This window comes from Lemur catta, chromosome 4 (assembly GCF_020740605.2).
Source record: "Lemur catta isolate mLemCat1 chromosome 4, mLemCat1.pri, whole genome shotgun sequence".
Taxonomy (NCBI): Eukaryota; Metazoa; Chordata; class Mammalia; order Primates; family Lemuridae; genus Lemur; species Lemur catta.
In genome coordinates, this window is record NC_059131.1 from 70,430,885 (window position 1) to 70,454,804 (window position 23,920).

At 46.6% G+C, this 23,920-nt stretch overlaps 1 protein-coding gene across 1 annotated transcript in view; it reads right to left on the minus strand.

Annotated features, from left to right (window-relative positions):
- The window catches only part of LOC123637459 (two pore calcium channel protein 1-like), a 48,087-nt gene that overhangs the window by 24,042 nt on the left and 125 nt on the right, over window positions 1–23,920 (minus strand). Inside the window, exon 2 of the mRNA XM_045550635.1 lies at window positions 11,129–11,781. Within this exon, the coding sequence (XP_045406591.1) occupies window positions 11,129–11,781 (653 nt within the window). The remainder of the gene's footprint in view (window positions 1–11,128; window positions 11,782–23,920) is intronic.

Sequence of the window (23,920 nt, forward strand, 5' to 3'; positions counted from 1 at the left end):
TCTCATAGTGATTGGTAGGAATGAAAAATGGTACTTTTACTTTGGAAAACTGTTGGGAGCGGTCTCTGATTACGGGTGAGCACATAGCCAATAGAATCATTGCTGGGAGCCTTGTCAGGGCCCTCTACCAATCACTTCCCGCCACGACTACCTGCAATGGTATATAAGCCCACTGTCCTTCCTGTTCGGGGTCTCTCGCCATGTAACTAGACTAGATGCCTCATTAAACTGCTGTTGGAAGAACTCCAGTTTGTTGCGTCGTCCTTGCAGGCGAGTGCGGCGCGACAAGTGGTGCCGAAACCCGGGAACTTCTCGCACCGGCGGAGACGACCTCTTTGGAGGTGAGTTCAGAACCACAGCAGCTGGGGCGGTTTTATTTTGGACCCCTGCCCTCTTCTGACGCCGGCACCGGGTGCTTGTGACCTACCCCATGGGGAACTCTCCTAGTTGTCACCTGTTGCGGGCCCTGCGGGGTCTTCTGGCCGCCCGGGAGCTTCGTATCCCTGACCGTGTCCTGCGCCATTTTGTGCAGGACGTGGACCGGGTGGCCCCATGGTTTCTCCACTCGGGGTCTTTAACGATTCCGAGTTGGGATAAGCTAGAGCAGGACCTTCGCCGTGCCCGAGAGTCTGGTCCCCTTTGGGAGTGTGTTCTCCCTGTGTGGGCACTGGTGCGCTCCTGTTTAGAGGACGACCGTTGCAGCGGTCCGGTCCGGGAAGGTCAGCAAGTACTCAGTGATTATCAAGATAGTATGTCTGAGAGAGGCAAAGTGGGTCCGGCTCGGCCGGGGCGGCCGAGGAAAAGGCCGGAAAGGAAACGTAAGTCCGCGGGTAAACAGGAACGGCGGGGACGCCCGCCGCCTGAAAGGGACATGGAGGAGGTGGCTCTCAAAATGGCCTCCCTCCACATGTCGGCTTCCTCTTCTTCCTCTCGTCCTTCTTCTTCCTGTTCTTCTTCATCGTCTCGCTCTTCTTCCCGTTCGCGTTCTCGCGAGGCGGAGGAGGGGCTGTCTCCGCAGGAGAAGGCGGAGCTGGAGGAGGCGGCGGCTAGATATGAGGCGGAGCGTAATCGCCCGCCCCCGTACGCTACTGCCCCTCCTTTTCCCGTTGCGGGATCCGCCCCTCTAAATATGGAGGGCGGAACCTCGTTTGTGCCTCCCCGAGCTAGAAAGAAGATACAGAGGGAGTTTGCTTTCCCCGTCTTTGAGGACGCTAATCAACATCGCTTTCACGAACACCTAGATTACAAGCAACTAAAAGCTTTGGCTGAAGCTGTCAAGGCTTATGGGTGCAATGCCGCTTACACCCGTGGCCTACTGGAACGGCTAAGTGCGCATGCCATGACCCCCAGTGATTGGGCTGGTACCGCGCGGGCCTGTCTATCCATGGGGCAATATTTAGATTGGAAATCCATATATCAAGAAGCCTGTATTAATCAAGCTCGGCAGAACGCGCAGCAGGGCCAGCCTGCCTGGGATGCCGATATGCTCTTAGGACAGGGTCATTGGCAGAATAATCAGCTTAATTGGTTCTCCGAACCGTGCCAGAGCCCCTTAATATAATCTCTGATTCTGCTTATGTTGTTCAGGCTGTCCGTCACTTGGAAACAGCCCATTCTCTTAACTCTCGCAGCACGGTGTTCTTATTCTGTGCTATCCGTGCTGCCATCCATTCGCGCCGGTCCCCATTTTTTATAACGCACATTCGGGCCCATTCCCTTTTGCCGGGCCCCATGGCGCGCGGCAATGCCCTGGCGGATCATGCCACTCACGCTTATTGGGTTGGCTCTCCGTTGGAGGCAGCTCGCCAGTTTCATTCTCTATACCATACTCCTTCACTGACGTTACGTCTCAAATTTGGCCTCTCGCGGGCAGCCGCACGCGATATTGTGCTGCAGTGCGCGGCCTGTGCACCTTTTCGTCCAGCACCTCATGTAGGTGTCAATCCTCGTGGTCTTCGGCCGCTCCACTTGTGGCAAATGGACGTCACTCATTACTCCTCCTTTGGCACTCTTTCTTATGTCCATGTTTCTGTTGATACCTGCTCTGGCATAATTCATGCCACTCCCTTGACAGGTGAAAAGGTAAGTCATGTCATCACCCACTGCTTAGAGGCTTGGGCTGCCTGGGGTAAACCTCAGGTTATCAAAACTGACAATGGCCCTGCCTATACCTCACAAGCTTTTCGTCAATTCTGCACACGCCTAGGCGTGGAGCACCGCACGGGCCTTCCCTACAACCCCCAGGCCCAGGGTATCATAGAGCGTGCCCATGGCACCTTAAAGGCCTATCTCAAAAAACAAAAGGGGGAGACGGGGACGAGCCCTTTGGGCTTACGTACCCCTAAGCCTGTGCTCTCTCTCACCTTGTTCACTTTAAATTTTCTTTTGCTGGATGATCAGGGGCGCTCTGCTGCGGACCGCCACGCCAACCCCAGTTCCCCTTTATCAGAGCAGGTCTTGTGGAAGGATGTCCTGCTTAACAAATGGAAAGGCCCGGATCCGGTTGTGAGCCGGTCCAGGGGAGCTGTCTGTGTTTTCCCGCAGGACACTCCTGATCCAGTGTGGGTCCCGGCACGCTTAACGCGGCGAGTGCAGCGGTTGGCGGATGTGGAAGATGCAGATGATGGGGCGTCCACTGCCGGGGATGCTGCTGCTCCTGACCTTTCTGCTGCTGGCCGCATCGGTGACGACGGACCAGCGCTGGGCCATCCTGTCGGTGTTCCCGAGACCGATGCCGGTGACCCATGATGCCCAGATCTTCCCCCGGCTGTTCGCTACTAATGCCTCTTTGGGCCTTGCCAATCTTACATGGAACTCCTCCTCAACATTTGAGACGTCGGTCCACGCTATTCAGCAGCGTAATCTGTCTTTCCCCTCCACACCTGTTTGCCTCTGGCCCCCTTTTATCTGGATCACTGCTACTTCCTCTGGTCCTGGTGTTCTCAATTGCTCCACGGCAAACTGCTCCTATGCCCGTTGCTGGAATGCCTCCAGCCAGTCCATGGCAATTGTTGCCCGTATGCCTCAGCATATTCCTTGGCCGGTGGAGGCTCCTAGCTTCTTGACCCTTTTCCGACAGCGAAGAGATTTTGGCGTTACTGCAGCTGTAATTTCCACATTGGCAGTGACTGCCGCACTGGCAGCCGCTACGGCTGCAGCGGTAGGCTCTGTTCAGACAGCACAGACGCTGAACAACCTATCGGCATCTGTGGCTACAGCTCTGGACACACAGTCCGCCGTCAATGCGCATCTGAAGGGTGGTATCATGATACTGAACCAACGTGTGGACTTGGTCCAGGAGCAAATAGATGCCTTATGGCAGCTGGCACAGCTGGGCTGCGAATGGCGTTTCACAGGACTATGCATTACCACGGTACCGTTTGATAATGCTTCCGCCGCGGCCAACAAGTCTCGTCAATTATCTGTTATGTTGACAGGACACTGGTCTAGTCAATTTACCGCCTTGACCCGGCAGTTAACTCCACACACCTGGACTTGACAGTGACCAATGGTCTCTTTCCTACATTTCAGTCAATAGTCCGAGGACTTCGGGACTGGGCTGGCCTGGGGTCCCTAGGGTTCATGGGGATCCTGGGAGCAGGTTTCGTGATCTGGGGGTTCCTGCGCGTTCGTGCACAGCGCCGCAGGGACCGAGTGGTGGTTACCCAAGCCCTAGCCGCCCTCGAGTGTGGTCAATCCCCTGGCATCTGGCTACAAATGTTACGCTCCGAAGGTCAAGACCGCCTCCCCTCTCGCACAGCGTGACATGGCCCATGCACTCTGAGGGGTTTCCCCATTGCACCAGATTGTGGCGTGTCACCCCCTTACCAGCCGTTGCACCTCCCAGAGTCTCTGCTCATTGCACGGGAGACGGTGGCCTTTGCACCTGCTTCAGGGACTCCACCCCCTGGATCCGGACCTTGAGGTTGGAGTCCCCAAAGCTTGTGTTGCAAAACAAAAGGGGGAGCTGTTGGGAGCGGTCTCTGATTACGGGTGAGCACATAGCCAATAGAATCATTGCTGGGAGCCTTGTCAGGGCCCTCTACCAATCACTTCCCGCCACGACTACCTGCAATGGTATATAAGCCCACGGTCCTTCCTGTTCGGGGTCTCTCGCCATGTAACTAGACTAGATGCCTCATTAAACTGCTGTTGGAAGAACTCCAGTTTGTTGCGTTGTCCTTGCAGGCGAGTGCGGCGCGACAGAAAACAGTTTGGTAGTTTCTTAAAAAGCTAAAAAGTATGACCCAGCCATTCTATTCCTAAGTGTTTACCCAAAGGAAAGACAGCATATGGCCACACACACAAAGACTTGTACATCCAACCTAAGAATGTGGCTTGTGTTAGACACTCCATCCCAAGCTGCACTTGTACACAGATGTTCATCACAACTTAACAGGCAAAAACTAGAACCACCAAAATGTCCACCAGACAGGCAAGTGTATAAACAAAATGTAATATATCTACACAATATATTACTACTCAGCAATAAAAAGGAACAAACGCCTCATAGATGCAACAAAATGGATGAATTTCAAACATAATTACACTGAGTGAAAGAAGCCAACCCTCTTCCCCAAAAGAGTACGCACTGTATGATTGCATCCATTTAAAATTTTAGAAAGTGCACCTAACCTACAGAAACCAGATCAGTGATTGTGGAGGGATGGGGGAGGAAGGGATGGAGACAGGGATAGATGACAAATAAGTAAAAGGAAACTTTTAGGTGTGATGGATATATTCATTATCATGATGGTGGTGTTACCGTGACAAGTGTATTCACACCCCCAAACTCATCAAGCTGTAAACTTCAAATAAATGTAGTACAATGCATATATATTATAATTCAATAAAGTTGTTAAAAAATGCCTGAAAATAAAGATAAATGCTCGGATTAAAAATTGATGTGGAAAAATAATCTCATAGACAATTAACTGCTGTAAGAACCTACCACTTTTTTTATTTCAGCATATTATGGGGGTACAAATGTTTAGGTTACGTATATTGCCTTTGCCTCCCCCTCCTCCCTCCCCCCCCAGCCAGAGCTTCAAGCATGTCCAACCCCCAGATGGTGTGCATTGCACTTATTATGTATGTTTATACCCATCCCCTCCGCCCCCCTCCCATCTGCCTGACGCCCGATAAATGTTATTCTTATATATGCACTGATGTGTTGATTAGTGAAACCAATTTGATGGTGAGTACATGTGGTACTTATTTTTCCATTCTTGGGATACTTCACTTAGTAGAATGAGTTCCAGCTCTATCCAGGAAAATATAAGAGATGCTATATCACCATTGTTTCTTATAGCTGAATAGTACTCCATGATATACATATACCACATTTTATTAATCCACTCATGTATTGATGGGCACTTGGGTTGTTTCCACATCTTTGCAATTGTGAATTGTGCTCCTATAAATATTCGAGTGCAGATGTCTTTTTTATACAATGTCTTTTGTTCTTTTGGGTAGATGCCCAGTAATGGGATTGCTGGATCAAATGGTAGATCTACTTGTATCTCTTTAATGTATCTCCATATTGCTTTCCACAGAGGTTGCACTAGTTTGCAGTCCCAAGAACCTATCACTTTTTGAGTCACATGCATTCTTGGGGCTGGTATGGCAGTTCTTAAAGGGAGGTCATTAAAGTCTAAGAAGCACCATACGAATGTGCTTAATACTTATTATGCATTTTTCTTCTACACAGTTATAAAATCTTTTAGTAGAAAACTATTACTATCAACTATTTTTTCACTGGACATCTTTAACATTAAGGAACAGTATAGTTTCCCAGGATATGCTTAGAAATCCATTTTGAATAGAAAATGCCTAACATCAACAGGAATTGTTTGTTCTTTTTGGATGAACACACACCAGCTTTAAGAAGGTTCCATTAAGCCTCAGAATGATCATACTGTGACAGCAAAGAATTCTGATACTAAGGCCTTTTTTAAAAAGCATTTAAAGCAAACTCTTTTAAGGTCGTGTTGTTTCCTATTTAAAAAGATGATGCTATTAACATTTTTGCAGTCCCAGTGAAACAGTTTGTCCACAAAAATAAGGAGTTTGATACTCATGGATTTGAGGTGCATCCTTCCTATGCCCTCAGGTGGGGAATGGAAAAAACACTAGCAATCCCTCAGCCAGCCAGGCCCCGGGGTTATCTCCATGAGACGTCACTCAGACTCCAGACATTGAATGGTATAAGTGCCACTTCCTAATAGTTAGTTTACACTAACATTTCAAAGTTTTCCCATTCTCAACAGGTATTTCATTTGTGACACCTGTCTCACTTTAAAATCTCATCTGCTCTATGCTTTGGTCCTACTTGTCTTCCTTCCCTCCCTCCCATTTGTGAGCAACTTCTAAGTCTCCCACACATTTCACTTGGGCAGGAGTACCCTTAGCAAGCAGACTCACTGTAATGAGCATGCTTATTTGTACTAAGGCCCTTTGTGTCTTCCCATAAAACAAACTGTTTTCATTCAACCAAGAATTTGGCTTATATTAGACACCCCATTCCAAAACTGCACATACTTTTCAAGTTTATGTGGGAACCATTGCCCATCTCTACTATGAAAGTGGCAAAGACCAAACAGCAGATGTTTCCTCAGATGCTGCAAATCTCAAAACTGTAGCCCCCATTATGGGAGGCACTGGTGATAGTGGGGATTGTGGTTCTCAACCCCTACAGCATATGACAACTATCTCAGGAGCTTTTAAAGACTCCACTATGCCCAGGTCACACCTGGACCAATTGCATCAGAATCTCTGGCAGGTGGAACCCAGGATTAATCTTTTAAAGTCTGCAAGTGATTCGAACATGCAGTCAAGATTGACGGCCACTGGTTTAAATGTGGCCATTTTCCTACTGCTTCTCATGTTTTCTATTTTTACTGTGCTATGACAATAATGGACTTCTCTTCACTTTCTCTTCTCATAGCTCTACATTTCTCTTCCTCTCCCCAAGACTTAAAAATGTATTTAAGATTTTTGTGTTTTCTCTCCTCTTCCCCAACCCCAACTTTGTAAGCCTTCATTCCGGGGAAGATGAATCCCTTTGAATCCCCCAGAGGGAGAAGAGAATGTGGGAGGGAGGGAAGATTGATTCCAGGAGCTCTCAGTAGAGAGCACGGAAGCTCCTTCTCTAAGCACTCACCAAACACCTTCTTCAGTCTTAACTGCAATAAGAATAAACCACTGCGGGCCCCAATACCTTTAATTCAGTCAGTCGACAAGAACGTAGGCAAAACTCAAAGTTGTTGACAGAAGTTCCTTGAAAACATAGTCAATATGTCTTGTTTATATAGATAAGAATATTACCATAATTAAGTGTAACTTAAGGTAAAGAGAAGTTCCCACAAATGTGAAGTTAAATTCTTCTCCATCTCCATTTTTCTTTCCGATTCCGATGCTCCTTCCATCACTACAAACACTACCCAGTCCCTCCCTTACCCAAGGGGGGCACTTTCCAAGGATACCTGAACCTGAGGATAGTAACGAACCCTATAATACTGGTTTTTCAATCTGACAACCCAAACAGCTACTAAGTGACTAATGGCGGGGGGGGGAGGTTGTGTCCACAACATGGATATGAGGGACAAAAGGATGATTCAGGATAGAGCAGGATGTCTATAGAATTCATCACGCTACTCAGAACAGTGCACAATTTAAAACTCATGAATTGTTTATTTCTAGAACTTTCCATGGAATATGTTTAGACTATGGTTGACCTTGGGTAACTGAAACCACAGAAAGCAAAACCACAGATAAAGGAGACCTACCGTACCCTCCGTCTGTCTCCCTCTGCCTCCCTCTGTCTTCCCGAAGGTTCCTTCTGCCCAATGCCAGAATAGATGGGATCACTGCTTTCCCCATGACCCCCACGCAAAAGCATCCAGTGACTTCTCTGTACCTAGAATGACTCCCCTTTCCTAGACAATCAAGTGCAAAACCCCTGGCTTAGCATTTAGTGGCTCCACAATCTCCCCTCTACTCCTCTCTCCATCTTTATCTCCCCCATTTTCCCTCCAGGGACACTCTTCTCTGGCCAAAACTGGTGGACTCATCGTCTGCTGTCCTACTGTGGGCCACGTCTCCACACCTGATTTCATGCTCACCAAAACCAGGAGCATCTTTCCCACTTTCCTTCATTGGAGGCCCATCTCAAATTCACTGTCTCCATGAGGACTGACAATCCCAGAAGCCTCTATTTCCATATAGAAAGACTGCCTAGAGAAGCTGGGGCGTATACTGTGGGCATTCCATGCAAAGAAACAGTTGCTAAGGATAACATGGGGCACAGCAATTGACGTGGCAATGAGGCGTTCCTATGAATACCTCATGTCACTCTACGTAGAAAGTTGCACATCAACAACCGGCAGGCCAAGTGCTGTCTAAAGATGTGTTTTGTTTGGCCCAGAGAATGCTTTTTGGATGCTGGCTACTCACTCAAATATTTTAAAAACTGGAACTTACACAAAAATTTGAACTTCTGGCTTCTCTTTAAAAGATCATAACATCTGGTAATGTTGGGCTATATTTTAGTTAATTTTTGCTACCCACCCTGATTCTTAGTCACCTGAATAAACACTTATTATTTTCCCAAATTCTGTGGGTCAACGGGGCAGTCCCGGTCTGGGCCAACCTGGCTGATCTCTATGGTCATCATGGTCTTGGATAGCCTCACTCATGTGTCTTGGCCATGTGCATCGCATCCTGCCACAGGCTAGCCAGGGCTCTCCCACCAGATGGTGGTCAGGGGGTTCCTGAGAACATCAGGAGAGCACGCACCAGTCCTCAATTGCTCTCACACCTCTGCTTGTGTCACATCTGCTAAGGGCCCATGGCCAAGTCCACATTCAAGGGCTGGAGAAGCAGACTCCACCTTCTGAGGATCTGCAAAGGCATATTGCAGCGATGGCATGTATTTAGCAATAGGAAGACTTTTTGGCTATTTTTGCAATCTATGATAGCTCATGTGGCCACAGTCAGCTGGAGGTAGGTAGCTGTGGTCTTCTTTGGGAAGGGGACATGCCCTCCAGGTAATCTCAAGGCCCACTCCACCCCTTCACTGAATCATTTCTGCCTAGCCCACTGGCTTTATGTTGCTCCTTGGACCACCTGAGTTAACCAATGTTCTCTCAAGCCCTCCTGGTTACTGCCACGTGCCCCCTGCAAAGAACTGCTCTGCAAATCACTCTAAGGTAACACCAGGGGACAGAGAGCCCAAAGCAGGGTAATTCAAGATCTGCATGAACAGGTTTAAGAATAAGAACATTTTTAAAAAGCCCATAAAGTATCAAGTGGTGACCATATAGAACTGTCACAAAGAAATAGCACAGGACACTATGCTCTCAGCCCTGGCCGTACTTTTGAATCACTTAGTAGCCTTAAAGTTACTATTGCCTAAGCTCAGGGGGAGGGGTTGACCAGATACCTTCCTAAAAGCTCCCCCGCTAATTCTAACCAGTGATAAGATTGTGAATCACTAGCACTGGGTTATTTCTGTTTCAAAGCTGAAAGTGTTGGTAAATTCACCAAAGAAGAAGATTGTCATCTTAGTAGCTGCCAAAAAAACTCCAAGCAAAAAAAGAGTCCTTGAAACTGCTTGAAAGGAGAGAGTGTTATGCATTTCAGGTGACCAGGCAGTTTCTAGTTATGTGACCCCAAACTAACTTTTAAATACGGTTAACCCAGTCATTTTGGCCACTCCAAGCAAAAAATAGTCTTAAAAAACTACTTGAAAGGAGAGAGTGTTAATGCATTTCAGGTGACTTAGGCAGTTTCTAGTTACATGACCCAAAAGTGACTTTTAAATAAGGTTAACCCAGTCATACTGCCCACAGAATGCCTGAGGTCAGACCTGGAGAAGGAAGAAGATCTAGATACTGTCTCTGGTTTAATAACTCCATCAACGCTGTTGGAGCAAGGTCTGGCTTGGGTCAGAGCTGGGGACCAAGAAACCTTCCCCTCCTCCTCCTCCTTTACCTGCTCCCTTCAGGGGTCAGGGGCATGGTAGTATTCACCTGTAGGAAGTGGCCAAGCCCCTTCCCAAGGCCAGTGGGCCAGAGGGAGGCCAATGCATCAGTAGAACTTTTAAGCCCCACACAGAAGCCTGCCCTGTGGACCCTGTGGAGCAGGCTACAGGAGCCCACTGGGAAGCGGTAGGGCTGATATGCAGCAGCCAGAGCTGAAGGGGGCCAGTCCCAGAGGGAGAGAAAGACAGGACTAACACACTCTCCACCTACCACACACTTGCACAACCCGAAGGCAATGCAGCATGCAGGAATCTACCCTGACAGGCTGTCATTGCTGAGTGTCAGGCAATGTGCCTGCACCTGATCAACATTGTCACCCACGGTCTTCACGGCTCTTCCAAGGTGACTGTGATTTATCATCTCCACCTTACAGAGGTGGAAATCAGAGGCTCATCGAGATGAGGGCCCATCATACTGTAATTCATGGCTCTGATTTTCTGAATCTAAGCAGGGGGCTCTTGTCTCTGGAGCCCTGCCTCCCTCTCCACCCTCTGAGCTCTCGTCCAGTGCAAGGCAACAGCCCAAGAAGGGCCGCTTGGAAGCTCCAAGTCTTCCAAAGAAGCTTGGGCTGTCGCAGGGAAACAGACCCGGAGCGACTGTGGAACCCATCTGCTCTGTCCTGCAGGCATCAGCATTCCTGGGCCACATCCTGCAGCCTTCCTGCTGGGCGTTTCCCTGCAACGGGACCCTCAGTTGTTTTCCTACCGCACTAGAGCGCAGTGCGGCGCGCAAGTGCAGCCAAGACTGGTGGCGGGGGCTGCCCCTCAGTGGGCGGGGGGCTCTGTCCCCAACACTAAGCCTGGGCGCCCATTCAAGGGTGGGAGCTTCTCCGGAGTCACGGGCTTGACAGCTCCCCAGATGACTCCAACGCTGGAGCTGCGCTCCAGCTGGCGGTGCGCCTCCCCACGGAGCAGCCCGAGTGCCCGCTCCCGGCGCAGACAACGAAGGAAGCCCCCAGGGCAGGGGCGTCCTCGCCCCGCTTTCTCCCGGGAGCCCCGAAGGCGTTCGGCGCTGCAAGGGCAACCTCGGGGCAGGAGACGCTGCCGTCGGGGCGCCTCCGAGCGCCGCCCGCGTCCAGTCCTTACCTCCTGGGCCAGCGGCTCCCCTGGGGGCTGCGGGCGCGGGCGGCGCTCCCCAGCGGCTCGGCCGGCCCCGGGCATCGCGGGGAGAGGACGGCGAGCGCCGGGCCGCAGCGGCGGACTCTGCCCTCCTCGCGCGGAGGGAGGCCTGGCCTCGGCCCTTCGCGTGACCGCGGCGGTCGCCCCGGGGCGGCCCCGAAGGCGGAGGATGGCGGCGGCCGGCGCGGCGGGCTCCCTGGCTCCTGCCCCTTCCCGGGCGGGGAAGTGGATCCGCCAGGGCGGGGAGCGGGACGCGCTGGGGGCCGCAGGGGGAAGAGCTCGGCGGGCGGTGGCGTGGGTTAGAGGCCACCCTGGCAAATGGCACCAGCTATGGGCCCCCGGACGTGGGACTGTGCCTAGCTTTCTGATCAGCGGACTGGGAAGAAATACCTTCGTCCCAGGCGTGTTTGGAAAATTAAATGAGCCAATGAATGCAGTGTCTGCCGCCGGCCCAGTAAATATTAGTTCCCTCCTGTCACTCAAAAGAGTGTGGGCCCCTCGAGGGGGCTCCTTGGGGTAGGTACCTCCTGAGGGGGTGCCGTGGGCCCTCCTGTCTTCCCGTGGGGGGCCCCCAGTTCCACCAAGTCTAGCCTGACTGAAACTCAGGGTTGCCAGAACCGCTAAATTTTCAAGAGAAAGGAGAAATGTGGCTTTTCATGAAACTGTTCCTGATGTTTGTTTGTTTGTTTGTTTGGAGGCAGAGTCTTGCTCTGTTGCCCTGACTAGAGTGTGTGGCGTCAGCCTAGCTCACAGCAACCTCAAACTCCTGGTCTCAAGTGATCCTCCTGCCTCAGCCTCCCAAGTGGCTGGGACCACAGGCACCTGCCACCACGCCTGGCTAATTTTTTCTATTTTTTAAGTTGTCTGGATAATTTCTTTCTATTTTTAGTAGCGACCGGGTCTTGCTCTTGTTAAGATTGGTCTCAAACTCCTGACTTCAAGTGATCCTCTAGCCTCGGCCTCCCAGAGTGCTAGGATTACAGGTGTGAGCCACCACACCCAATCCTGATTTTTTTAAATGTTGGTCATTTAATGTTGACTTGATTTTTTTAATGATTATAAATCCTTGCAGGCCAACTATCAGGTGAGTGTTGGTCAGCAGGGCAAGTGGTCCTGGGCTCCTGTGCCAACCAACCTTACCGACCACTCCCAGAGGAGAGAGAGGCCTGGAGGGGCTGTGATTGGCGGTGTCACCTGGTAGGAGGCATGGTGTCCCTCTGGGTGGTTCAAGACTTGCTGCTAGGTACAGATGGCTGGCAAGTTCTATGGCAGACAGAATTATAGGCCCCCAAAAGATTCCACACCCTAATCCCTCGGAGTGTGAATCTGTTATAACATTTTACATGGCAAAAGAGACTTTGCAGATGTAATTCACGTTTCTAATCAGGTGACCTTAAAATGGAGAGGTTATCCTGGATTATCTAGGTTGGCCCTTAAAAGCTGAAGAGCAAGGCAGAGGGGAGGGGAGGGAGATTGAAGCCCACAAAGAACTCAGTGTGCCTGGACAGGGTGCTGCTGCCTTGAAGATGAAGGGAACTGCAAGAACTAAATTCTGCTGATGTCCTGAAATCTTGACAGTGCCTCCAGAAAGGAACACAGCCCTGCTGACACCCTTATTTCAGCCGTCTGAGGCCCTGAGCAGAGAATCCAGCCACGCCTTGCCAGACTTCTGACATACAGACTGTGAGATAGCTCCTAAATTTGTGGTGATTTGTTATGCAGCATAGAAAACTAATACAGGATACTGGCCTGCATTTCAACACCAGAATGGTGTTCTAGCCAGGAGGTTGACCTGCAGTGAGAACTGCATGCAGCCACAGTTCCTCATCGGGCAAGCCAGGCTCCGCATTTCCACCCCCCCCCTGCTGGCTTCCACTCAATTCTGACATCACGTCCTCTGCGAGCCATCTTCCCCTTCTCCAGGCCAATGGACGCTTCCTCTCTGTGGGTGCCATAGTCTTCATGGAAACAACCTCATGGTGCTTCAGTTCTTCTCTGTGTATATGTTGTCCCGCCCCACTAGGCCACAAGCACCTGTTGGAGGAAGGGGACAGGGAAGCTTCATCTCTGAGTCCTCAGCTCCTGTCACAGAGCAGGTATATGGTAGCTAAAATAGTAAAGCAAAATTCATGCTGGTCCTTGTCTACAAGGGCTCTAAAATAATGACTTTTTATAACTGTTTATTATGTGGATTACCATAAAAATCTCTGCCTGCTCTTGAGAAAGGACAAATATTTTATCTTAAGTGGTGACTTATGGCATAGTTGTGTTATGGCATTTCTTTTTTTTTGTACAGTGTAAATGTGTTCATTATAAAGAGTGGAAACAACTAATCAAAGACAACCACTGTTAGGACATTTTGATAAACAGCCTTCTCCACACCTCTCTTTCCCTGCACACCCTTAAGCGTGCATGCATGCAGCTCTGTGCAAATGTGATTACATCCCACACTGCAGACACTGCGACCTCTGACCTGCTATCCACCCTGGCCCCCACAGGAGCCCAGACTTTGGTCAAACATTTATCCTGTTTCTCTCTAGAGGAAGATCCTGCTTGGTCTAGGCCAATCCACACAGGGCATTTCCTGGCAATGGTTATCTGTCTAAGGGAAATACACGACTTAAGTTGGCTCAGCCTGACGAAAAAGAAGCCATAAGCTTATGGGGAGGGGTTTCCTTCTCTCTTTTCCCTCCCCTTCTCCTACGAATGTAAATTTTTAAAACTCATATTCCTAACAGCCATTGCAAACATGTTGCAGCCACCCCGAGCTAAGATGACACTGTGGGTGGCAGAGCAGAGAGGTGCCAACAGCCCCATCTCTGATGATCTCGAGGAGAGACTGCTTTTGGTACCTCCTTCCCTGGAACCGTTTGGACTGCCCTCTGGACTTAGAACTCTGTGAGCCCAGGAGACAGAATGAGGCAATCTGTATGGCCAATAGGAAAATATCTGCAAAATATTTAATATCAAATGGGGGTGGGAGGTAGTACCCTGTAAAGAGTTTGATTTCTTTTTGTGTGTGTGTGTGTGTGTAAATTTTTTAAAGGATGCATATAATTATATTTTCTGATAAATGCATAAAATATTTTCCTGGAAAGATCTACAAATAAACTGTAATCAGTGCTTACCTTTGAGCACACCACATGAGGTAGAGGCATGAAGGGAGAGGGACTCTTTCCTCTTATTTTGTACCTGTCTATAAGGTGTCATTCTTATTTAATAACTATATGCCTATATTGCTTTTATATGTTTTTATATGGTAAAATCAATAGGAATGTGGGGATAGAATTTAACAGCAATTTTGTCATTTTTATTAACATATTTTATGCAATGGAAAAAATAAAAACCGTGGGAATAATGCCTGAGAATGCCTGGCCACATGTCTGCTTTGGGGGAGAATGGGTGAGAAGGAGTCGGCCTTAGCAAGCAGAGCCATTAGGAACCAGTCACCACAAAGCACACCCCAGCGCCCCTTTGAGGTACTGTATTAGTCACTCAGGCTGCCATAACAAAGTACCGCAGACTGGGCGGCTTAAACAGCAGACATTTATTTTTCCACAGTTCTGGAGGCCAAAAGTCTGAGGTCAAGATGCTGGTTTCTGGTAAGGTCTCTCTCCTCGGCTCGTGGGTGGCCGTCGCCTCTCTGTGTCCACACATGGTCTTCCCTTTGTGTGCTTCTGGGTCCAGATTTTCTCTTCTTATAAGCACAGTCTTATTGGATTAGGGCCCAGCCTAAGATGATCATTTTACCTTAATTACCTCTTCTAAAGACCCTATCACATTCTGGGATACTGGGGGTTAGGACTTCAATATATGAATTTGGGAGGAGGGGACATAATCTAGCACTTAACAGACACGTAGTACCAGTGCCACTTTAGAGCTAAGGAAATAGAGGCTCAGAGAGGAGAATCATTCTGCCCAGGTCACACAGCTTGAAAATGGTGGCACTGGGATGGCAAATCTAGACCTACTGGCACTGAGACATTTCCACTCTGCTCTGTTCTGTATCTCCTGGGTAGTCTCAGTTAAGAAAATGAAGAAAGGCCGGGCACAGTGGCTCACGCCTGTAATCCTAGCACTCTGGGAGGCCAAGGCAGGTAGAGTGCTTGAGGTCAGGAGTTCGAGACCAGCCTGAGCAAGACCCCGTCTCTACTAAAAATAGAAATAAATTATCTGGACAACTAAAAATATGTATAGAAAAAATTATTAGCCAGGCATGGTGGCTCATGCCTGTAGTCCCAGCTACTGGGGAGGCTGAGGCAGTAGGATCGCTTAAGCCCAGGAGTTTGAGGTTGCTGTGAGCTAGGCTGATGCCATGGCCCTCACTCTAACCCGGGCAAAAAAGTGAGACTCTGTCTCAAAAAAAAAAAAAAAAAAAGAAAATGAAGAAAGTCTGTATTTAACCTGAGAATTCTGCCTAATTCTATTTGCCAATTATTCTCTGGATTCCATGGGGTTTTGTGGAATCATTTTTTAAGCACTGCAGTGCAGCAGCCGGGCTGTATGGGCAAAGACAACAGTCGTGGTTGACAACAGAGGGCAAACCTTCCCGAGCTCGTTCCCAAGGCAGGGCACCCGCAAGCCCTGTTCAGCCATTGACCCCATCTCCTTCCCCTGCCCCTCACTTGCTCCACTCCAGCCTCAGTGGATTCCTTTCTGCTGCTCAAACATTCCCCAGGGTGTTTGCTCCAGCCATTCTCCTGGCCTGAATGACTCATTCCCAGGCACACAAGTGTCTGCTCAGATCCCACCTTCTCAGGGCGGAGGGCCCTGCTCACCCTATTGAATCTTCAACCCTCCCTGCCCTCTGGACCCCCACTTCCCTAATCTTTTATTTCCTTACATTGTCCTGATCACCTCCTACCACACTCTATAATTTTCCATCTCTTCTGTTTCTTGTTTACCCCCTTCCCTTCCCTTCCCTTCCCCTCCCCTCCCCTCGCCTCCCCTCCCCTTCCCTTCCCTTTCTTTCCCTTCCCTTCCATAGATAGGCATCTACCTATGCCTGATAGAACGTAGTCTTCACTAGGGTGGAAATCTTAATTTTGTCCACAAGTATTTCCCAAGTGCCTAAAACAGTCTCCAGAAAATAGAAGGCTTTCAAGAAATATTAATCGAGTGAGACTTTCTGGAAGTTGTGTGGAACAGTTTCCATCAAAACCTTGCTATTTACTCCAGAAAAGAGGATGTGTGAGGCCGTTCTGTGCTTCAGGCTGTAAGAGGACACTATTTTCTCTCAAAGCTCCCTGCCCTGCCCCTCCCCCATGCCCTGTGGGTGAACCCAGAGCCCAGTTTTTCATCTTTCCTATACCCTGATGGGGAGATGGTCACTGGTGTATCCCCACTCTGAGCAGAAGAGCTGTTGCCATAACTGTAGACTCATCTAACTACATGTGGAGATTTATTTGTAAGCCATGTGAAGTTCCAAAAACAAAGTGTGCAGTCTAAAATGCTGGTCTGTTACAAGTTGACAATTGTATAAACAAAATTGAGGCCCAGTACTAAAACAATAGGTAAAATAAAGCATTACTGTGGCTTTTCTCTTGTTAACAAGCTGTTTAAAGTTCTGTTTCATTTGAGCAATTTCTTTTTTGTTTTAAAGTCTGTACTTTTGAAAAAAGCAATTCTCTCAAAATACTTGAGTTTCTTGTTATAAGAAGTTAACCAAACTGCCAAAGTCTGAGAGAACAGTCCCCACAAGACTGCCCTCACGTTTGACACCAAATTTGGGGGGTTCCAAAAACCACCTTTAGGTTCCATAATTTGCTAGAAAGATTCACAACAATCACTAAAAGCTGTTATGCTCACAGTTATGGTTTATTACAGTGAAAGGATGCAGCTTGCAAAGGTGCATATAAGAGAGCCCAAAAGGGGTCCAAATGTGCAGCCTCTAGTCCTCTGATCCCTGTGGAGTCCTGGAGAGCATTGCCTCCTCCTAGCCATGACATGTGACAAGGAGCACAGGAAGCCCAAGCCTTTGCTGTCCAGAGTCTTTATTGGGATTGATCACATACTGTCCACGTGACTGGCCTTTCATCTGCAGACTCTCCTAGAGGTCTGGCTAATACCTTTAGTCTTCAGTTCCTCAGGAAGTCAGAACTAATATTAATACCACATGGATCAAAGCCCCCAGGTAAACAGCGACACTCCTGTCAGGAATGGCGTTCCAGGGGCCAAGAGATTACCTCCTGATAGCTGAGGGCAAAAATTAGAATTTGCTTTGAGTAAGGTTAGCTCCTCACTGCACACTTGTACTTGCATTTTCATTTCTTGCAAATTCACTGCTCTTACTGTTTCTACAGAAAAGGATGGAAACAACCTAAATGCCCATTAAGAGGGGACGGGTGGAAAAAACTGTGGTACCTTCACACAGTGGAGTACGGTTCAGCTATAAAAAGGGATGGAATATATTTCTACGTATTGTGAAGTGATGGCCAGGATCTGTTACGTGAAAACAGCAAAGTGGAGCAAAGTGTGTATGGCATATTGCCATGTATCTATGAAGGGGATAGAAATATATAAACATATCTGCTCATATGAAAAAACCAAAGGAAGGATATACTAAAAACTTTAAGGGCTATCTTTTGGCAATTGTATTCTCTAGCCTATTTTACAATAGGAATCAGAGCTCCTTGGAAAAATGGCTGATTGCAGCTCCAGGAAGGAAATATACAAAAAGCCTGGAACATCATCTCATGCCAGAAAGTAAGGAGGCTGTCCGGGCCTAGTAGGGACTTGTCAGAAGGGCTCAGGAACCAACTTGAAGAGCTTCCGCTGGCCAGAGATGAGACCATTTCAGCACCAATAAGGATATTAATGGCAATGCATCGAAACAGACTAAGTATGTTAAAAATCTGTGCATTTCTAATGATACAAAAAAAAAAACATAGCTAAAGAATGCTTAGGAAACCAAGTTATTATTTAGAAAACTGGTTAACAGAGGGGAAGAGTCAAGTATCTATCCCACTTTTCTCAATAAAACTAAATTCAGGATAATCAAATAGTGGATGAGGGGATTTCTCTTTATTGAAATATTCCAGCTGAGAAATGAAGAAATGTAGAGTTAAAATATAACCACTTGCAATCCCTGATGAATTAGTGGATATGGGCAATGACCATCCATAACTAATAACATCACAAAAAAGAGAAAAACAGATGTCTTTTGCCTCCCTCCAGCAGAATATACCAGCACCCTTGACATACTCTCACCAAAAACTGGAACCTGACTCTGGTCAAGTCTCTAGAGCTGATGATTAGTTTTGAGGAAGACAGTAGACCAAGGAATGTGTTAAATGACACCAAAGGGATGCAATTAATAAAATCTAGCTTGTGGAAAACGCTATAGGAGTTTCATTTTTTATTTTCTTCAATAAAGAAATGGAAAAGAGGCCTGGCACGGTGGCTCACGCCTGTAATCCCAGCACTATGGGAGGCCAAGGCAGGCGGATCATTTGAGCTCAGGAGTTTGAGACCAGCCTGAGCAAGAGCGAGACCCCGTCTCTACTAAAAATAGAAAGAAATGATTTGGACAGCTAAAAATATATATAGAAAAAATTAGCCGGGCATGGTGGCTCATGCCTGTAGTCCCAGCTACTCGGGAGGCTGAGGCAGGAGGATCGCTTGAGCCCAGGAGTTTGAGGTTGCTGTGAGCAAGGCTGATGCCACGGCACTTACTCTAGCCCGGGCAACTAAGTGAGACTCTGTCTCAAAAAAATAAAAATAAAAAAATAAAAAAATAAAAGAAATAGAAAAGAAACAGAGGGGAGTGACTTAAAAGACCAATTTCAATTTGGATGCTAGTTTAAACAAGTAAATTACATAAAAAATACATAAATTATGAGACAGAAATTTGAACTAACTGAATATTTGATAATTTTAAGGAATTATTACATTTTTAGATGTGTTAATGATGCTATTATGTTTTTAAAAGAATTCTTATCTTTTAGGGATAAGCATTAAGATATTTATGGATAAAATATTGAAGGGATTTGCATTAAACTGATCCAGGTTGATGAGAGGTGAGGAGGCATGCAAGTTGAACCAGGCTGGCCTTGAATTAATAAATGTTGGAACTATATGATGATGACACAAGAGCTTATTATACCATTCTTTCTACTTTGGTATATATTCTAAATTATTCACAATAATTTTTTTTAAAAATTTACAACTCTTGCTGATTTGACTCATCAAATATAAGAGCATTGATATTGACAGTTACTTGAGACATTCCCTTAAAAAGTCTTCTTCCCAACACTTGGGATTTTCATGGTCACACATCAGGTATCCGGTTACATACATGCTCCTGTCTCTAAAACATAGTGAAAAAATCTGACCCGCATCACTCATCACCCACCTATTCGGAGGTAAATTTGTACAGAGCAGTGATCTCCTTGAGTGATTCGGGTCAGACTGTTTTCACTGGGAAGCAAATTCTAGGAACACAAAGAAAAAATGAGATGAAAAGACATTTCTGAGACAGGTATTTTTGTTCAGGAAATGCCTGAAATACTACAGAGAGGGACAGTCCAGGTACAGCTATTTTCCTCACAATCAGGTATATTATTTGTCAAATTGGAGGATGTTTCCTTTAAGTTTGCTCCTTATGTAGAGTTATCCTGCATCAACTCTTTCTCAGGAGAAACAGGAATTTCATATTATTCACAAATTTCAACAAACCTCTGATTTAATTCATTTGTCATGAGTTTTAATTTATTTCCCCACTTAGCCTTACTTGATCCACAGTTGCTCATATTTTGCATACAAGGAAGTCTGAATATACAGATATATCTTCTCTATAATCCTTATTTATTTCTAGTTGTTGATACATGTTTTCCAGATGCAAATGTGGAAGATTAATATGCTTATTTGGTCACTCAGTTGTGTTTTCTGTCATAGTCCCTGTTTTCACAATAATTTTATCCTTATTAATCAAGGATGGGCAAAGAAAATTAGAACATAATTAAAATTTAACTGTTACATTTCTTAAATCTATATTCATCTACTGCCAAATCACTGGATTATACCTAAGAACTGAAAAATAATTTTCCTCAGCCTATGGTTGCAACTAGCAAACTTAACTTTTCACTCTTTTTTTGAAATTAAGTTAATTTATTATCTTTAAATTTTACCAAAAAGGAATTTCTAGATGATTTGTAGTATTACAAATCCTTCCTCACTTAAAAAGATTTTTACCTCACCATATCTTGCCAGTGAACCCCTACACTGCATTTCAGTACTGTTTCTAAAGGGGAAAATCAGGAGACTAGGCAAACTTTACATTCTTAGGAGACAAACTCAATGCAATCAGAAACAAAAGCCAATTCTTAACATTCAATTCAAATTATCCAAAAAATAGGACAGTGTTCTGTGCCTACACAGACTAGCTGCTTAAGTCCAGGTCTAATATATTCTAATGTCCACCAATGACAATGGATTACATAATTTTGCTACCACTTACCAATTTCCTGCATGTAAATACGTTACAAACTTACTGTTGTACCATAATACCAAAGGCATTCTGCAAGGTATGATTCTCTTCATGGGCACACTCATTATAACCCCATTCTCTCATTGAATGTATGGTATTAGACACCACAAGGCAGAAGAAATATTTCACCTAGGCATTACTGACTGGTGATATCAAACTGTACATTTTGAAACACTGGGAATGATTACTCTTTTAACATGAGTCAACTCAGTGGCCATCGTTGTGAAATTGTTTATAATTTCTATTGCTTAGTAATATGATTCAGTATTTGATGCTTCCTTCGTTATCATATAATGAGGTTATAAAAATTAAAGAGCAAGCAAAATTCTATAAATCTTTTCCTTTATTCCAAGGGCAAGTTTAGCTATAAGTTATGATTCATTTTAAAAATATCTTAAGCTTTATAACTTATTAAAAGATTTGTAAATTAGATATCAAATTATAACCTATCTATTCTGAAATGCTAGCCCAAATCTTAATTTCCTTTTGGCTATTCTATGTTACTAATGCAAACACAATATTTAACCCAGAAATTTAAATTTAAAATTTTTTATAACTGTGGCTGCTTATTTTCACCTTCTTCAAGCTTTTCTTGCTTTTCCTCTGATGTCACTATAAAGTTTTGTTCTTCTGACAAATCCATATATGTAGTTAAAACAAGCTACTTTGAATGATTCAATAAATGCTATAGTCTTTATAAAAGAAAACAGAAAATTAAATTTCTTTTCACGTTATAAATTGAGAGTTTAAATGAACCTTAATCTTTAGCAGATATTTACTTCTTCAAGATATACTTCTCATTATACAAAACTTCAAAAAACCACTAAGGGAGGTAGGCACTAGATGTCACCATGTTCAAGGCGTACAAACATCTCAAAGATTCACTTTCAAATGTATTCACCCAACATAAATAAACAAAACCATCAGAAGAAAAAAGCAGAAGTTCAAAGTACAGTAAAACATATAAAGTAACACTGTATACTCTTGTCTACTTCATAATAATACTGTTTAAACCACATGCTACACATGTTGTTCTTATTACTGACTCACACAATTACTCTTACTTTTTATACCTTTATCAGTGTGTGCCCTGTTCCTTATGTCTGAAAAGCTTTCCTCTATTACTCTGACAAATTTCTTTCTATTTTTTAAAGCTCAGTCTGCTGCATGAAGCCCTCCTGGATTCTGGCTCTTTCCTAAGCAGGCATCTCCTTCCTTAGGGCTGCTTTGCTACTTTATTGATTACTGTGACTTTCCCCCCTGAACTCTAAGTTCTTTCTTTCCATTTCTAACCCCTTTGCTCCTGGCCTGTATGGGACAATCTTCCAAAATATTTTTGGACAAACGGTCTTTCTCTGTTTTACTCAATAATTACTGGCACTGGAGTTAAAGGAAGGTAAATAAAAATGTGTCAAGGATGGCTTGTCCAGTGGATTATGCCTGAGCTGAGACTTCAAGAGACTTAAGAGGTGCAGAGGCCAGGAAAAAGTGAGAGCAGGCCAGGGTGTAGCAGGTGTGCAGAGCGCAGTGGTCCTGTATGCCCAAGGGGTATGGGGTGCAGTGGGCCGCTGGTGCTGATTGGGCTAGTGGGTCACAGCTCACATGTGGGGTTGAATTGGACCTCCCCATAGTGGACTACAGAGCAGGGGACCTACAAGTGATCAGCAGGTCCATGGGGCCCAGTGTTCCTGTGTGAGGCAGCAAGGCAGGGTCCGTGGGCAGAGCAGGGCACACATAGGGTACAGGCTGGCGTGGGTCCATGAAGTGCAATCTACCCAGATCCAAAGGCTGTGGCTGCACTGGCTTTTGTCCTAGTTGGGGCCTTTTAAGTAGCGGTGATAGCAGCAGTCTAGCTGCCCGAGCAGTGGGCAGTGGGCACTGAGGGCTATGGACACGTGCTCTGCCTAGGTCCCACGGGAAGTGTTGTTAAGCTGCATCACCCAGGCCATAGCAGTGGGCACCATGCCCATGGTCTCCTGCTCTGCTAAGAGCCCCTGGAGGGGTTGTGGCAAGGGTGCACGTCACCTGCCCACAGGGCACATGAAGTGCTGGGATTCCTCACTCCCTCCCCGCCTGGCAGGGGCAATGAGGAGGCAGCAGTCAGCGATCTGACCCCTGGGCAAAAGTAGTGTTCTGGGGTTGGGATATTACAGTGGTGCTAGCCTCAGTGCCCAGGACTCCCAAGGCAGCCATCCCTTCTCTCTGGAGCAACCCAGCTGTACAGCCTACAGTCAGGTCCCTGTATCAGTCCAGAGGCCTGCTGCGGTGCAGGGGCCCTCCTGCCACTCCAGCTGCAGTATCCTCAGGGGAAGCGTGGAGCCTGGGATTCTCTCCTCTGTCCCTTTCCCACACGTGACTGCCTTCCCTAGGTACCTCTGGTCCTGCTGAGCAGGACCTCCCACTTCTATCTGCTACACTTCACTCCTGCCTCTCTCTGTGGATTCCCAGAGCTGTTGCTCAGTCAAGGTGCATTTCTATTGGCCACTTTTGATCCTCTCTGTGGAAGCAGCATTGCGCAGGCACTTCTAGTCTGCCATCTTGAAAGATGTGTTTTAACGATCTGTGGGGAAGGCATTGCATTGGTTTTTTCCAAACCTGTAAATTAATGTCAACTTTATTTATTTCTGTTCAAGAAACTTAATTTGAGTATGTTTCTCCTTTGGTGCTTTGCTTGCTGAATGAGGAAGGGGAACATTCTATCCCTAACTACTTTACCCAAGAGAAAGGTCACATAGAGACACTCCTCTCTGATAGTTTACCCTCGCTGAGTTGGTGCTCTGACCACCGTGGATTCCGCTCTCCTTTCTCCACGAAAACACCTCTCCCCGTCGGTCCCCTTCATCACCACTTACAACTGTCACTCCTTCCTGCCTTCACTTTGTGTTATACCCAGCGCAGACCTCGTCATTCATCACTGCGACTAATCTTGCCGAAGCCTTCAGTACCCTTGCTTCTTTGTCCTTCCATTTCACTCTGCGCCTGTATCAATATTAATTTATGTTCTCTACTTCCACAGGAAGGCCCTGTCCTCAATCTGTGTGTTCTCCAAGGCTGATCTCAGCTCCTCTCATGGCTCTACTTCCCAGCCAAGGCTGGTGATGTTTACCTACTTCTCTAGTTTAGTCTTGGGAGCACTAGCTCCACTAACATTCCACAGCCACTTCCTAGTCCCCCAAAGAGAAGCCACCACCATCCCAAAGACTCAAGACAAGGGCCTTGGTAACATTCACTGCACCCCATATTCTGCAATTCCCAAGTCCTTATTAACTGTT